The sequence below is a fragment of the Salvia miltiorrhiza genome, chromosome 8 (assembly GCF_028751815.1).
Source record: "Salvia miltiorrhiza cultivar Shanhuang (shh) chromosome 8, IMPLAD_Smil_shh, whole genome shotgun sequence".
Lineage (NCBI taxonomy): Eukaryota > Viridiplantae > Streptophyta > Magnoliopsida > Lamiales > Lamiaceae > Salvia > Salvia miltiorrhiza.
Genome location: NC_080394.1, coordinates 53,177,909 through 53,196,051, shown reverse-complemented (window position 1 = coordinate 53,196,051; position 18,143 = coordinate 53,177,909). Strand labels below are relative to the sequence as shown.

General features: G+C 32.4%; 1 protein-coding gene across 6 annotated transcripts; it reads left to right on the top strand.

The window, feature by feature from the left end:
- The first annotated feature begins 697 nt into the window (after window positions 1-697).
- Window positions 698-12,662, top strand: LOC130999076 (putative recombination initiation defects 3). Of its 6 annotated transcripts, XR_009093406.1 has the most exons (13): window positions 698-908; window positions 1,219-1,396; window positions 1,679-1,823; window positions 2,081-2,215; window positions 2,498-2,550; window positions 2,645-2,845; window positions 2,969-3,052; window positions 3,136-3,182; window positions 3,748-3,880; window positions 4,168-4,243; window positions 4,474-4,582; window positions 4,746-4,886; window positions 12,402-12,662. XR_009093406.1 is itself a non-coding variant. In XM_057924554.1 (12 exons), exons 1-11 carry the CDS (start codon window positions 844-846, stop codon window positions 4,578-4,580), a joined length of 1,218 nt encoding a protein of 405 aa, XP_057780537.1. In that variant the 5' UTR covers window positions 698-843; the 3' UTR covers window positions 4,581-4,582; window positions 4,746-5,075. The 6 variants fall into 6 exon arrangements, 3 of the variants coding, with proteins under 3 accessions (XP_057780537.1, XP_057780536.1, XP_057780535.1); XM_057924554.1 differs by lacking the exon at window positions 12,402-12,662 and having other exon boundaries at window positions 2,645-2,839; window positions 4,746-5,075; XM_057924553.1 differs by lacking the exon at window positions 12,402-12,662 and having other exon boundaries at window positions 4,760-5,075.
- Window positions 12,663-18,143: the final 5,481 nt, after the last annotated feature.

Here is an 18,143-nt window from a genome sequence, read left to right as displayed (position 1 = left end):
AACTAATTTGATTTATAATTCTTGACTAATAAATTATTAATGATTGTTTTTTATGTTGAACAATACATCTTTATTTATACAATAATACATTTTCTTTACAATAAATACGTTTATTAATATTACATCAATGCATATTTATGTTGTGTATTTTATACTATATTTACAATAACGCAGCATTTATAATTGATTTTCATCATTTCATGTTAAATTATTCATCTTATGCATGCGCCATACAATGGATAGGAGGTAAGGTTTTCTCAATTTAATTCTTTTATTACAATTAATTACAAAAAAAATATTTTACTAGAGTCTAGAGTTATGAGTAATCGGCGAACATCCACACATTTACATAGGAGACTTTCTCAAAAAGATAAGCGCGGTACTTTTATATCTTTTTATTAAAGTTGATATTTTTCCGTCAAAAAAAATAAATTAAAGTTGATATTTTTTTATATTTACTTTATTAAAATATCCCATTTGTGCTCTAAAACTAATTTCTTTTATTAATATATTTAATCAATAATGTAAAGTAGCAGCCCTGCTCTCTCAAACAAAACAAAAAAAGTAGCAGCCCAGCTAAAAGCCCAAATCTCAAACAATATACTACGGGCCTAAATGTTCGGCCCATTCCCGCCTATTTCCCCACTATATAAACCTCCCAAACGGAACTTTTTTCCCTCCATCACACCCACCTATGCTCACGCACTGCGTTGTATGGATGAAGAAAACTCTCTGCAAAATTTTGATTGATTGGAAATTGGTTTGATCTAGAAATTCCGAATTTTCGAAGCTCAACGGCTTTGAATCGGCGAGTTCGCGCTGAAGTTTGATTGCAATCTAAAAATGAAGATGAAGATCAACAAAGCTTGCGACCTCAGCTCCATCTCTGTTCTTCCTCCTCAATCTAGGTTTGTTTATTCTCTAGCTTGCTTGTGTTTGTTAACTAGTACTGTAATTGTTATTACAACGATTTTTTAGATTTGGATGAGTATCTATGCAATGTACGTGGTAGAGATGCGTCAATTAGCTCTAGTTTGTTATAACAAATTTATGAGGAAAATGCAGCAATCGTTTAGAAACAACCAACGCAATGTGAAAATGAGGAAATCAATGCATATTTTGTGACAAAATTGGTGGAACTGTTAAAAAAAATTAGTGAAAGATTGCTTGGATGTTGATTTTTTCCCCCTGGTGTTTTGCATACATTGAATCAATAAGGAGATCGAGTGGGGTTACCGGTGGATTAGAGTCTTCTACAATCCTAGGGAGAAACCAAACAGCATCACAGCTTCGGCCACAACAATCTCAGATGTCACTTTCACAGGGAGTTTCTTCTCAGCATGGCGTCTTCTCTCAGTTTTCACAGAATTCACAAGACGACGTCCTGACTAATGAGGTGGTGATGAATATGATGTTTGTTGGTGTCTGAATATTTCGACACATATATGCATGCTCATATAGTATACTTACACTTAGTTGTATGGTTTAAATTCGAATGTTAAAGAGCATCTTTCTGTAATAGTTTATAGTCAGTGTTTTCAAATATATTTGAATGCATCTGTATGCATAGCATTTTTCCTGAAGAAATGAAATTAATTAGTGTTATTCGTGTAGCTATTTTGGCAGTGTTAGTATCATTCACACTGATCGTGCAAGTTTCTTTTGATTTTGAATATAGAAAATAGGATCTCAAGATAGAGAGAGTTCAGCGAGGAGGACAAGCTACTTGCCTTTAATTGATTCTGCACGAGAGGAGAATCAGATTATTGCATCTAGAACTTCCAACCACTTGATGCGCAAGTGGTCTAGTCAAGAAAACAAATGTAAGACTTGCACCTTGCTGTTAATTTCTGCCAGTAGGTAGAAATTATTTAGCTGGCTAAAGCATTCTTTAATAGTTTAAAACATTTCAAGAAGTTTTCCCGGAGTTGCAAGTCAGATAAAAAATCATAATAACTCCATGAAAGGAAAACAAAGTTAAAAGCATTTATTAATTAGATTAGTAATGATAAGCTACAGACACAAAAATTAATCATTGTCTTGTTAGAATTGGTTTGTGAAATATTCTTCTCACGAACAGGTCATATTAATGAAGAGCTCGAACACAGAATTGGAATGATCGAAAATTCATTGAGCAGGCTTGGACTGATCTTGGACTCTGTTCAGGGTGACATCATGCAAGTAAACAAGGGTAATAAAGAAGTAGCATTAGATAGTAAGTATACCAGATCTCCTCTTGTCGTTGTAAACACAAAATTATTGCATGTTGAATGGTTTTATTCTGTGAAAAATCCATAAACTTCCTTCTCCTCTTAATCCCAAAAATTTAGAATGCCTCCAAGTGATTGTATAAGAACTACCTTATTGTTGGTTGAGTAAATTTTGTCGTAATTTCACCTTTTGGAATTTGATCAAGGATAATAGTGGGATTTAAAAAGTTAGGTAACTTATTAACCATCAGCTCGTAATTCATTACTTGTTTGTTATTCTTGTTCAGCAAAAGACATGCGGCAGAAATTGAACGCCCATGATGACTCCCTGCAGCTGATGGTAAGAAGTTTTCAGCAGGCCATCAGACAAACCTTGTTTCATAAAGGACATGCTATTGAATGAATTTTAAGGATGTTAAATTGCAATTAACCAGAATAAAGGACAAGAAGCCATCAAAAGTTGCCTGGACATGGGTTTGAAATCTCTGTCTGATCAACTCAAGCAGATTATGAACCAAGAGAGTTTAGGGTTGATAAAGTCATCTCTGTCAGATCTATCAGAAAAAATTGAAAGTCAAATGGTGAAATTACAAAAGGACCTGCACAAGGATGTCTGCAAAGAAATACAGGCATGTGTATGTAAAGCACTCTATTGTATCTTGAAATTACTGAGGTTAACTTGGATATAGAGAGGGTCAAATGGTGTTGTCCTCTATAATAGAATTGTTTGATCATATCTTTTGTTCATATTCTTGTAGGCAATTTCTTGCAGCATGAAGATGCCCACTCAGAAACAAGTAGCTTCCTCAACAAATGGGTCAAAAGCATTCCTCTCTGCAACTGTAAGCCCTTCAAATATTCATTGAGTGCCTTAGGTATCTTAAAGTGCTATTAGAAAACTTCTACATTTTTGTTATGCTTGTAGGCTGTCACCTGTCACCCTTCTCCTCAGGAAGTTCAGTTTCCAGACAAGTACGTATCAGGCTTCATCTGACTGGAACTGTTATATTTTCTTGCATGCTTCCTTTTCAATAACAAGTACATATTATGCTGCATTATCTCTAAATTCCAGAGGTTTTGAGTTTAGAGGCAGATTAGAGTTTATACTTTGTGGTACTAGTCTTCTGGACCGTACATTTTGTGTTTTCGTCCCAACAGTGTCCTAGTGAAAGTGGTGCTATGCCATCAGCAATAAGTGTCATTAGACTCATTACAAAGCTAAAAATAACATTTCAATGTGAGCATAAAGTTTGGCAGAGTGCTTAAACAATAAATATGTAAACTATAAGCTGGCCATATTTTCTTATTGAATCTCGACATGCTTGTTTGAACTTAGAAAGGTACTTTTGCTCATTCTCTTCACATGAACCAAACTGCGTTTAGGGCCTAGAATATATCACAGTCTGGATCCCTTCCTAGCCTGTGTCCGCATTATATGGAGCCTGTTTCAAATCTTCTCTTTGATTCATTTCCTTAATTTTTTTTGACAAGCTTGCTTCCATATTTCCTACGGACTGTAAGTTTTCATTGGTTGCAGTACAACAAGGCATTTAAAAACACGACAAATAACTCTACCACCAAAGGCCAAGTTGGGAGGCTGGACATCAGTAAAGCAAGAACTTACATACCCTAAAACTGGAAACCATAGTAGGAGAAGTGACCAAAAAAAGGTTGTAAGATTGATAGCTTTATGCTTTTACTTCTTTTCCTCTCCATTTGCTTGTAAGATTTACCTATTTCTTTAAGATATATGTAGGCTTACTCTGCATAAGGTTGCTAGTATTATTAGCCTTTCACAGGACAAAGTAAACACTCATCAATTAACACTGTCAAAGCTGTCGAATTTCAATATATTTGCATTGTATTAGTCTCAGACACGCCTTATTCACAAAATCTGCATGTACATTGGCGAAATACTCGATGGTCAATAATAAATGAATACCGAATATGGTAACAGGAATGCAAGATTGTTATTGAATCGGATGAGGAAATTGATGTCGGTTTTTCCTGCTTGTTCAAGGAAAAGGGAGCAGGTAATATTTCAGTTGATTCATCCAACTCTAGTTTAAAAGATTCTATTTGTCGCATAATGTTGGTTTCAACAGTCAGTGCTATATGAGTATCACTGCAAGAAATACACAAAAATCATGTTAACTATTCATCATAAATACTTAATCTTATTAAGTAGTAATATAAATTCATTGTGCATGAAGCATTTCAGTGTTCGCTCCTGATTTCAACTGTGGTTTCGTGTTTTTATTAGAAATAGATAAATATTCAATAGAGGAAGCCAAGAATGAAACTGCACGTATCCTAAGGAAAGCCAGGAGGAGAAAGAGAAAATATTGCAACACCATTATCATAAATTGAAGGTATTCCATTGCTATTAGACATTTCTCACTTTGAGCTCATAAAATTATCCATTGCTTAACTAACTCTAATGACTAAAGTTGATTTCCTCTCTTCTCTCTAATTAGTTCACCATTTCATTGTGTGGGACCATTAACCAAAATTTTCATCTCACTTCTGTGCTAGTGTGGTTGTTTCAGTTAAGAATATTGAAGGAGCTAAAATAATGTCGGTAGAGTCGCAAGATATTTCTGACGTGGCAGAGGGTTCTATCTGCCAGAGCCCTAAAAATAATGATTATTTCACACTAGTCCTTCCCCACAGCAGGTAAGCTTGTATCCAACTGTATCATCTCTCATTCAATCTTTCTTGTATTATGAAACTCTGAGGAAATCATTTCTGTATAGTCATGACCCCTAATTTGATGTTTGCTCCTTTTCTTCAATGATAACAAAATGCCCCCATTGTAATAAAATCATTCACCACATCTACGTACAAAATGACTTGTTTGTTGCATCATATTATAGAGGTATAGTTTCCATCAAGCATTGATTCTTTCATCTCTGATTTAATGTTACCATAGCTGGATAGAATCTCATCTCTTGCTATAAGATCAAAAGGCAATGTGCCCTTAGAAACAGTCTGTCACACACACACACACACGTTGTGATTTTACTTTTGTGGAAAAGCATAATTCTTTCCTATCTATTTGAATATAGGCAAGTCAAATGAGAGGAACAAAAAAAGAGAGTTGCAAATGCCACGTTCATGTTAGGCTAGTCAAGACTTAGTTCATCACTTCGGCCTCTTTTTCTAGCTTCTGCAATGTGTTTGGTGCAGTAAATTCTGAAGTTAAACACATCTCATTTTGTTTGCCATACAGCATTATCATTCTATGATTTGATATAAAGTCATTGTTAGCTGGGAAAGTGTGGTAAATTAATAATTTATAGAGTATCATGGGCCATATCGACGTCGATATTTCTAGGATCGCGATTTCTTCTTTTTTGAAAAAAGCCTAGGTTTATGTTTTCCAATCACATGCGCTTAAATTAGTCATGGTTATTGCTCATTATGCACGATTTTGGGATTAGTTTACGATGAGAAAGAAAGCACACTCTGTTTTTCCCTCTCGAATCACAGCATGAATTTGTCCGACTTGAGATTGAAGACATATATATATATATATACAATACATTAGGTCTTTGAGTTCAATGATTAAGCTTACCTATTCTATAATATATTCCATCTTGGACTACACCAAATTATTATTATTATTATTAGTATTTATTAGAATCCGATTTTCGTATCATTCTTTGGGAGGATAAAAAGAAGGAAAATCTTGTCTTAGAATTGATCAAATGATTCTTTCGCAAATACGGTCGGGGACCACACGTTTGGCATCTATATACCACTGTGGTTATTTATTTCTTGTTAGAAAAATATTGTTTAAATCGAAGATTTCCACTTTATATTAAAATATGTCATTATTATTATTATTATTAGAAGGTTACGAAATTGTTTCTTAGGAACATCCCAGCTGTGTAATACTACTATTTTACTCATAGAAGAGAGAACATATTGTATACTTTGTTTACATTAACGTGATAGGATTATATATCCATACAAAGTTCTTAAATATGGAAAATATATACTACATAGTAAGAGAAACTTCAAATTTGGAGTGTTGTAAATTGTAATCGTCTCATTTCCATTATCATGCTCTCTAAATCATTTTAAGGCGATTTTAGAATATCTTAAGGAGGCTTAAACTGTCGGCCGAAGTAGGTTGATTTCCATTATTGCACACATTAAATTACTATATTATGTGGCGTCATTCTCTAATCTTCCAACTCATTATATAATCCATTAGTTTATTGCCAAAAATGACAAAATTTCTCTATAAAGGTATCAAAGTCTTTCTGTTTCAAGAGGTCATTAATTCCAGCTTTATCAATATTGTATAAGTTATATTTTTATTTGTTTGACTATTTAATTTAATTTATACTACTTTTTTTATCAGGAAAAGGAGATGTATTTATTTAATTTAATTTATACTACTAGTTTGATTATAATTCAGTTGATCAATTTATTATAATATATATATATATATATATATATATATATATATATATATCTTAAAAAATCGCTTACATAGTCTATGTGGTTATGATTATCAACATAGTCTATGTGGTTATGATTATCGATTTTGATGAAATATTATCTTTAAATTATTTATTACTACAACATAGAATATTGGGCTTTTGAGTCATTTTCAAGGCAAAGAGTATCCAATCGTCCTTTAATTTTCTCTTTGATAAATTAGCCCCACCAACTTTACTCTTCCTTTTAAAAATTCTATTTTGTTTTTGTTTATTATTCTGGGCTTTTAATAAAACGTTTAGCTAAAAAAACAATGTTGGTTTGGTCATAAGTGACTATTGTGGATAATTAACACCTCATTTAAACCTCTCCTTTTCACTTTGCCATTTAACTTTTGACCTTTTTCATGTTCTTTGTCGTTTTGAAAAGACAACTGTCAATTCTTCTGCACAGCAAAAAAAAAAAACGATGTTTCAAAAATTTAATACTCTTTTTTATCCCGGCTTTTATATTTGTAACTTGCTTAAATAAAATGAATATTTCTTGTGGTTCAATTCGCGATTACCTAAGTTGGCATTTTCTAAAGTGGTTTCTGGGTCTCGAGTCGTGAGAGGAAATTATCTATAGATGTATGTGACCTAATTCGATAATCAAATCTCATCAAATTACATGTGACTAGTTTACCTTATATTTAATATATATGAATATCTGATCCCAAGTTGTGCTTCAATTAACTCAACTGACAAACTCATATAGTTTGGAGGGTGTTTAGTTAATTTTATATGCCTTTCGCATAAGACTAATTATACGAAATGTAAGATCTTATATTATAAGTGGCTCAAACTGTACAATAATTAAAAATAAATAAAATGGAACAAGATGCAAGATTCTAAGAGATATTTACAACATAATATATATGGTCATGTTTTTTATATATCGATCATTCTTATTTCAATTGCAAAACCATCAGTACTGTTATATTTCCCTCTGAATGACCTAATTACCAGAATTTTCAGAACTAAAAAATGTACTATAATATAAATTTCTGAGTAAAAATTGCCGCCAATCACCCCCATCCACCATCAGTTCCTGCAAACTCAAGCTACAATAAATAATAATCACCAAATTCTCTCAAGGTTAGCTTACTAAATAAGTTGTTCAACCAATTACGACTTGTCAAAAGTAGTTAAAATGTTGGACTTTAAACATAATTTTTATTTTCCTTAATCTCGTTTCTCTCTTTTTCTTATTCCTTTCTTTTTAGGGGACTTCGTACTCCCTCCTTTTTTTTTTTTTAATTAAGTGTCATATTTTAACATTTTCCATATTCTCCAATAAATTTCTCATTTCAAAATTTGGGAGTATAATTATGGCATTCTTCCTATTTTATTCTTATTTAATACTCCCTCTGTCCCCCTCCAAATGTCTCATTTTCTATTTTGGATTGTCCCACTCCAAATGTCTCATTTCCTTTTTGGAAATACACTCTTTCTCTATACTTAATATTTAAACAATTTTCACCAACCAATTTTATCTATTTTATACCCACTTTATCTATTTTACACACATTTCTTAATCTCCGTGCCTAAAAGAAAGGAGACATTTGGAGCGGAATGGATGGAGTATTTGTTAATTAATAGTACATATAGATTTATTATGATAATTAATAATTTATAAATATAATTTTTTATTTTATTAATATATGTAATTTGACTGCTGGGAACAGTTAATGAAAAAGGGAGGTAGTAGTAATAATATGTAAATATGTCGAACAATATTGGATCGCATGTGTGTGGGGATAAATAAGTTGGTGGCGGATATGATTAAATTTCAGACATTAATGAGTGCTAGTAGTGCTTGGTTGTGGGCATAGTTAATTTTCTATCTCTCTCTATCTCTCTTCACTAAAAATGAGACACTTTAGGTTCGATGCAAATTTTAATAAAATAATTGATAGATATGTTTTTAGTAAAAAAAAGAGTCGAATTATATTAAATAATAAGTGATTGAGGTTAAGTTCTAAGAATTGAATGTGAAGTCATGTCTTAGAAAGAAAAATGATATAATATTCCTCTAATAAGATAATTGTGTTACAATTTTGGTGAAATAAGATAGTATTTTTTTATTTTATTTTTTCAATATTTCACTTCTCTTCTTTGATACGCAAATAGAAAATGAAAAAGTGGGATATATCTTGGCTTCAAGGAAGGAATTTCATCCTTTCTCTTTTCCTTTTATCCCCATAATAAAAGTACTTTTAGGGGTAAATAAATTATTTTTTAGTTGGAACGAGGCCTACAAAATCGTGGAGTTAGGAATTCCTTTTACTTCTTGGTGTTCCAAAGATTTCAAACTTGTATTGTTGTGTTGATTGGCATTCCTGATGCCTTGATTCCTTTTCTTTCAATAAAAGTTATATTTTACTGATAAAAAAAAAAAAGATGAAATAAGTAAATGATAGTTATATATATAATTATATGACGAAATTGCTTAGAACAAATGCGGAGTCTATAAATTTGTTCTTACTTTTTTTTAAGAGACGAAGTTCATAAATTTGTTTATGACTTTGTATGAGTAAGTATTGTTCACGTATAATAAACTAGAGGTCCCTTCGTTTAGTGATTTTTCGTCTACAAATCCAGTTAATTTACATGCTACTATATAACTAACACTAAGGGTATATTAGTTCGAGACTTTAATAAATTTCTGCAGACTTTTAAAATCTGGATGTATTCGTTCAAGACTTTTAAAAGTCTATGAAAATTTGGGTGTATTCGTTCAAAACTTTTAAAGTCTATCAAAATCTGGGTGTATTCGTTCAAGACTTTTAAAAATCTATGAAAATCTAGAGGTATTTAAAAATCTGCAGACTATAAAGTTGGAATGACTTTCATTGATTTCGTTGAAAAAGTGCACGTGAACGAATCCGATCTCAGACCACGAGAATTCAAATCTTGAGAGTTTTCAGTGCTCGCTGGGTGCCAGCGGACGCGGCTGAAGAAGCCAAAGCCGGCTGGCACCTAGCGGCCGCTGATGGAGGAGCTACAACGATGGCTGGGCACCCAGCGGCCGCTGGGCGCTGTGTCCAGCGCTCGCTTGCGCCAACAGATGCTGAGATTTTGGGTTTAAAATCCGTAAAAATTCTGTCAAATTCATGATAAAATCTATTCAAAATCTGTGTAGACTCCTAGTAGAATTTCAAAATACACAAAAAAATCTGTGTGAAATCCATAGACTTTTAAAATCCTTGAATTTTAAAATTTTACAAAATTCCTGAACGAATACACCCCAGATATTGAAAAAAAGAGTTTCAATTAGCACTTATTATATTTTTTCTTGGGTGATATAGTATTTCATAAATTTATAAAATTGCGCGCATTTTCTCTACTAACACAATTTGCCACTGTACAATCATTCAATCAACATCGCGTTAGACATTTCATCATTATAATTTATATGTTTTATGTACAATATATTTATTCATGACAAAAGAGAAATTAGTCGTCATTTCTAAATATGGACGATAAGGCCATTTTCATTTTTATAACAACACGATCACTATGATACATATCAAATTTTACTATAACTAATTTACTATCACCCATGTTACATGGTAAATATTGCACTATAAATATTACTCCCTCCATCCCACTTCAATAGGCTCATTTCTTTTGGACATGAAGATTAAGAAAACTTACTTTTTAGTAAAAAAGTGGTGTGGTCCACACCAATTAAGTACACATTTTTTACTCAAAATGAAAAATGAGCATATTAGAGTGGGACATCCCAAAAAGAAAAACGAGAGTGGGACGAAGGGAGTAAACAACACGGTAAAAATGTCCCGTAATGGCACAAACAATTTTCTTTCTCTAGATAGACAAAATTGCAAATCGTGGATTATATTTTTATGGTTTAACTGTAGTTTATGGCCCGAACTTTGAAGCTATTTGTAAAAATAATTTGAATTTTAAAAAATACAAAAAAAATAACCTAAATATTGGAGTCATTTATAAAAATAGCATGAACTTCGAAGTCTTTGTAAAAATAGCCCGAATTTCGAAGACATTTGTAAAAATGGCCCGAACTTTGGAATCATTTGTAAAATGGCATGAACATTAAAAATGTACAAAAATAGTTTTAATTTCAAATTATTTTTAAAAATTGACCAAAATTTAAAAAATCCAAAATGGCTCGACTTTCATAAATACAAAAAATGGCTTGAATGACGATGATGTTGGAGGTACGAAGTTTATATGAAAAATATGTAACATATGAGTTCACTTTGTGCATTCCCAAAATGCACACATGAGTATAAGAATTATCTTTTCCATGAACTCCAACCTAGCATAAATAATTTTATTTTATCTCACATTTTTTTATCATGCTCGTGATAATCAAATGAATAATTTGTGAAATATTTCGTGTCTTCAACACAAATTTTCCTTCTTTATCTGTGTGTAATTAGGATTTTATGAGCTCGATTATGATCAATAATATTTTACAAGAGAAAAATTATTTGTGCAAGATTATAATTCGTATGAGATCGATAATTTTTCTATTTTGTTATGAATATTCCAAGTGAATTTATAATTTTCACATCAACTCCGGACTGTTCATATTGTCATAATTCAAGTACGACAGTGTAAGCTCATGCCATTTTTATAATTTTTATAAAAATTGAGGCCATTTTTTGTATTTAATAAAGTTCGTGCAATTTTTTATAAAGATTTCGTAGTTCATGTCATTCTTTTGCATTTTTTAAAGTTCAAGCTATTTTTACAAATGATTCAAAAGTTCAGGCTATTTATACAAATGACTTCAAAGTTCATGTCATTTTTCCATATCTTTTAAAGTTCATGTCATTTTTACAAATGAGACTTCAAAGTTCAAGCTATTTTCTGTATATTTTAAAGTTCGGACCATTTTTACAAGTAACTCCAGAATTCGGGCCACATATTACCGTTAACCCTAGTTTTGTTTGTTTAAATATTTAATCTAGTTTGTACTAAATTAATTGTTATTTAATTAATTCATTAATATAAAATACCATGAAATGGCATGATATATATCTTATATTTATTTATTTTCTAAAAGATATCCGTACATAAGGAAAAAAGTCGCACGCACCTTGAATACAAATTATCTTTCACGCGTTACAACAAATTTATACAATTGAAGAAGGTGCATTTAATATATTATAATGTCCACAACTCATAATATATATGTTATATATTAATATTAAAAAATATATCCTCGTTCCTCAATCTATCGCTATCTTCAACAAAAAACTGCCCCCCTATTTCTAACGAGGTCAAACACTTCATTAATTCCATCAAACTGTCATACGTTTTTAGGGGTAGATGTGTACACATCTCTCTTTTGCCGATTACTTCAATAAATCTCCATAATTTCTCGTTTGGTGGTTATTTAATTACTGCTACAACCATATCTAGCAAGTTGCAATAGTATTGTGGTGATAGATGTTTTGACATTTATGTTGTTGATGTTTGTGGTTTTGTATACGTATCAAATTCAACTTTGAGTTATCAATCAAACATAATATATCTAGCTAAAATATTATCATGTATAGGTGCATGGGGTAGGGTGTGGTTGTAGTGAGAATTGCAATTTTCGTAAGAACGTGATAATCATTAAAATTATTGTAACTATTGTAAAAATTAATGCATTTGCTGCTAAATTTACTGAACTCGAAAAAAATAAAAATTTCCCTCTCTTCAGGATTGAAACTCAAGTGCTGAACTCATCCATCAAAATGACACATCCACAATAAATCTTAATGATCGAATGGTTGAAAATGGTTTTCCGATCTTATTTTATTTAGTGGTTCTTATTTGAACCTCTCCCTATGTGCGTATATGTATTTTTTCGAGTAGGATCGACATATAACCTTCTTTACGTGAGTGAAAAATTGACATACCGTGCATTTGATTTTATGTCATAATTAGTGTATACCTCCTGCGCGGTGTGTGGTGCTTGTGATTTTACTTATACACGTGAAATGGCCATGAACACTTTATAATTATCAATTGCAAAATTAATATTCTCTTCGTCCCATTTTGACCTAGTCTGTATGTTTTTTGTTGTTATCCTATTTTACTTGACTTGTTTCTTTTTAAAGACATTTGGTTTGAGTGATAAGACATAGTTGATCATATAATTTAACTTTTCAAGTCTTTGATTTGCATAATTGTGCCCGTGATGAATAACTTGGTCCGCACTTTAATCATGCAATTGAGTGATTATTTATCACTAAAGTTGAGTGGATTATTTAATCTCTCAAATCTTATCCGTTACATCCATCACATCCATCAAACCAAACACTCCCTTAAGATATCACTTTACATTACACTAAATATGAGTTCACACATATTTACACTACAATCTTATCATTCTAAATTATCGTGTTAAAAAGAAATTGGTCAAGTAAAGTTAGGCGGGGAGGACAATGTATATGAGATAATAAGACATTTATAAGTATTTTATTAAAGTGTAATATGACTCTTACAAATATTTTATTAGAATATGCGAGTGATCTGTATTGTGCAAACGAATGCACCATATAATTAATTTGTATAAAATTAAATTAATAGAAAAACACCAAAATTTATAATTATGAGCGTTGGAACGTGGAGTAGTTTACCCTGCAAACTCATTTGTCCTTATTAATAATGGTAACTAATCTCGATCTTCCTATATTGACGATATCATGATTACCATAATTATGAATACTATAATCCAAATAGGCTAGATATGAAAATCAATATTAAAAGAAGTTTAGAACTATTGTTAATTGACCAATTTGAACATTTTCTTCGTGCGATACTTGTACTTTAAAAAATTGGATCAACAGATACAAAGCAATAGCAATCAGTGATGATGATTTTTTTTTTTTTGTTTGGACAAGAGTGATGATGAATTTGTTTAAAAGAGAATGTATACTAAACGTAACAAAATATTTAATTAATGAGTAGTGCTATTTGGATAAATTTTGTCCGGTAAAAAAAAAAAGGTTAAATGCTTTTAAAAAAACTAATTTTTAAAAAAAATTGGTTGAAATCTAAAAAAGATTTGTTAGTTTTTTTTGTTTTTTTCGCATTGTAGTTTTTTTGTAATTTTTTAACCTTTTTTATTTTTTTAGTATTTTTTTTGTAGTTTTTATACTTCAAAAATAATAAAAATTAAAAAAATTATTAAAAAAATACAATGTGAAAAAAATAATAAAACTAAATAATTTTTTTGAACCAAATTTTTAAATAAATTTATTTTTAAAAGTACTTAATCATATTTTATTTGGATATATTTTGTCCAAATAGCATCTATAGTATATTAAAAAGGGAGTTTTCAATTTCAAATTGATTTGGATGACAATTTTGTAAATAAATTCAATTAAAAAGGGTGAAAAGCATTTAAAAATCTGCCTACAATATTTGAAACATACACTAATTGCCATCCCATTAGGTCACGATTTTTCATATATCCTATTTTCTAATTATCTTCGCATAATATTACTACTATTTTATTACTATGTTTTAGTTTTAGTTCTTTTTAAAAATTATCAACTTTAATTTATAAATAAATATAAAACCAATAAGTTATAAAAAAATTAAGGGATAATTGCGTGAAAATACACAAACTTTGCCAAAAATCCATATTTGACGCGAAGTTAGGATTTTACATTTTAATACACCAACTTTCGTTGTTGTCCAAATTTGACACGACTTAATTCTTAAAAATTCAAAAAGCAACCCCTTTTTGTAAATAATTATACAAAGACCCACTTATGTTATAATTTAGGACATTTAAACCAAAACAAAATATTTCCTTATGATGTTTTCTTTTAATCTTTGATCCGCGCCTAAAATGGTTTAAAAGAAAACACCATAAGGAAATATCTTGTTTTGGTTTAAATGTCCCAAATTATAACATAAGTGGGTCTTTGTATAATTATTTACAAAAAGGGGTTGTTTTTTGAATTTTTAAGAATTAAGTCGTGTCAAATTTGGACAACAACGAAAGTTGATGTATTAAAATGTAAAATCCTAACTTCACGTCAAATATGAATTTTTGGCAAAGTTTGTGTATTTAGGTGCAATTTTCCCAAAAATTAATGATAATTGTTAGAGTAGGATACTTTATTGTTTGGTTGTCATTTATATAGTTTTGGTCGTTGCTACCAACCGAGAAACCAGAGGTGATACCGCGATGCAGACGAATTTTACTTAGAGATTCTCTTGCAGATAAGATCATATCTTGAGGATCTTTGTTTCCTATTTTGAGTGATTTTCGAAGAGATCTTTATGTATCTATTGGATTGACTTGCAAGCTATCAAGTATGAGTCCTTATTCAAGAAGAAAACTTAGGGTTTCTTCTCTATATAAGGCTGATTTCCTCCAACAGCTATGGTTGGCATTTTTGAGCATTTATTCGAGCATCTGGCGAACGCAACAAGTTTCTGTTAGTTAGAACATCTTTCTTGGAGTTTATGTTCTGCTTCTTATTACTTTGCATTTAATCTTGTTGATAGCAAAGTATTTGTTAGTTTATCTCCATTGTGAGTTGAATTTCAAATTGTAAGGGAGTAAGTGTGTTCGTCGGGGTTCACACTTAGAAGGTTAGTGTTATCTAGCTTTCGACTTTTCTCTAGTGTTGAGGTTTTGGGAAATTATAGAGACATAGAAAGATTGAGTCTTGTGTAAGTCCTGCTGTCATTTAATCTCTCATAGTAAATCGTTTTCCCTTGGGCGAGGCCCCCCAGACGTAGGTTGTTTAACCAAACTGGGTTACCAATTTCGTGTGTCCGCGTTTATTTCTATATCTACTATCTGCTGTGTTTCAGTATCACGCTTGGTACCATCTTGGGTAGCTGCGAGTTTTATATGTGTATTTGGATATGTAGAGGTCTTTTAATAATGACAATATCTTTAATTTGATATAAAAATTATAAAAAAAAATTAAAACCAATAAGTTATTATAGTTTAAAGTCAGTTTTTTTTCTCTCTATCCTCTCCTCTATCTCTCATTTCTCATTTTTTTTAAAGTCACCGTCCTTGACTTCTTTCTTGCATACACAGACATTCTTAGATCGGTGTAGCTACACCATGCTGTTGTCATTGGTCAGCTCTCATGCAATACGCATGAGCTGTTCTTTTTTCGCTTTTTTGTATGAGCTATATATAGCTCCTTCTTTGAATGTAGAAGCAACTTTTCACTATGAAATAAAATCTGGTTTTCTTCTCCTTCTTTCGATTATGGTATCCAGAGCAAAATATTAAGTCTTCTGCTGTTTCCTTCCTATTTTTCGCTCTTCTTCTTCAATGGCTCCTGCCACACCTTCAAACACCAAAAATCCCCATCACATACCTCCATATGAGGATCCCTCTAGTCCTTATTTTCTTCCCGCAAGTGATAATCCTGGCATTCAAATTGTTACACGGCAGTTGACCGGATCCAATTACACTAATTGGCATCGGTCGATGACCACTGCGCTTATTGCAAAGAATAAGCTTGCTTTCATCGATGGATCTCTTCCTCGTCCTCACTATAGTATGGTTGTCTCGTGGATCAGAAACTCTGTTACACCAGATATTAGCTCCAACGTTATGTACATAGATGATGTTGCTCATATTTGGAATGATCTGAAGGATCGGTTTTCTCAAGGAAATTTGGCTAGGATCTGTCAGCTCAAGCAACAGTTGTTCACTCTACAGCAGGGAGCTGACGATATCAGCACCTATTTCACCAAACTTCGTGTTCTATGGGATGAATATAGAGATTACCAGCCGGCTCGGTGGTGTACTTGTGATAATTGTAGGTGTCATAGTTCAAGGAGATGGAATGAGTATCAAATGCAGGAGTGTTCCATGCAATTTCTCCTCGGGCTGAATTGTAGTTTTTCTCAAATCAGATCGCAGATTATTTTGACGTCTCCTTTTCCACCTCTTTCTAAGATTTTCTCTGTTGTGTTACAAGAGGAGCGACAGAGATCTATTGATTATGTGCCTCTTTTGCCTCAGATGGCTAGTGACTCAGTTGGATCTATGATAAACTCTACCATTTTTGCTCGAGGAAGAGGCAATAAAGGTAAATTTCTATGTACTCACTGTGGAAAAACCAGTCATACAGTTGATAAATGTTTTGAAAGCATTGGCTATCCACCGGGTTATGGAAGAGGTCAACCTAGATATCACAATTACTCATCTGAAGGAAATAGATCTGTAAACCAATTGAGTTCTTCTACTGAAACATTGGTTACTCCCCAAGGTCCTCCTGGCTTGTCCTCTGCAGATATGGCTAGGATGATTACTTATTTGCAAACTCAGATGCAAATTGGTGAATTATAATTGAACGTACATAGATTTAATTGGTACATTATTGCTAAGTTACAAATTATACCTAGTGTTGTTTGGAAAAGCGATAGAGAAAAGTAAAGTTGAGAGCACGGGAATCTGATTGCAATAGTATTGCAAGTGAAGTAAGCGCGCGTTTACAAGGTACATGTTCAAGGCTATTTATAGATTACACGTTAAGGGTCAAATGGTAATTTCACTGTTGGAACATGCGCCTTGCGTGGTCGGGGGCATCATGGTAATTTTGCCCTCAAGCGGGAGATTTTCCCGCTCTTTCGGTGATTTCTCTGGCGAAGACCACTTCTCTGGCGAGAATGACTTCTCTGGTGAAGGTTGTTCCTCTGACAAGGCCCATCCCTCTGACTTCTCTGCGGAAGCCCGTTTCTCTGATGAAGCCCGCTCCTCTGGCTTATACCACTTCTCTGCTTTGCACATATTACTCCTCATCACAAATCAATTCTACTTCTGTGCCTACTTCACAGGTGTCTGCTCCTGTTAAATTTGATGGTGTTCAATTTGGTGGTGATTCTTCTGTTTCAGCTGCAAGTTCTCCTCCTTTTAGTGGTACTATATCTCTTCATCCTTTAGTTTGTTCTACTTTGTCTTCTCTACACACCATGTGTGCAACAACCCTAACATGCTAGTTAATCCCTTCATAGCTACTAATGTCCATGTCAATCTGCCTAATGGTAGCAATGCTGAAGTCAGCTGCATTGGTACTGTTGTTATTTCTCCTTCATTACATCTGGAGTCAGTTCTCTGTGTTTCTACATTTGCCTTCACTTACCTCTTCTACTAGTTGTTCTGTGATTTTTACTCCTAATACCTTAGTGATTCAGGGAGCTTCACGGGGGATTGTGATTGGGAAGGGTAGCAGATTGGGCAATCTATATGTGATGGAAGCACCTTCAGTTCAACCTTTCCAGTCTTCGCTATCTCATTCTTCTCATGCTGTATCAGCTGATCTATGGCATCATAGATTAGGTCACTTATCATTTGCTAAACTTCAGCTTTTGTCTAGGACTTTATCCCTCTCTTCTTGTAAATAGACTGTGTGTGAAGTCTGTCCCCTAGCTAAGCAAAAATGTTTGTCTTTCCCTGTATCTACTCATA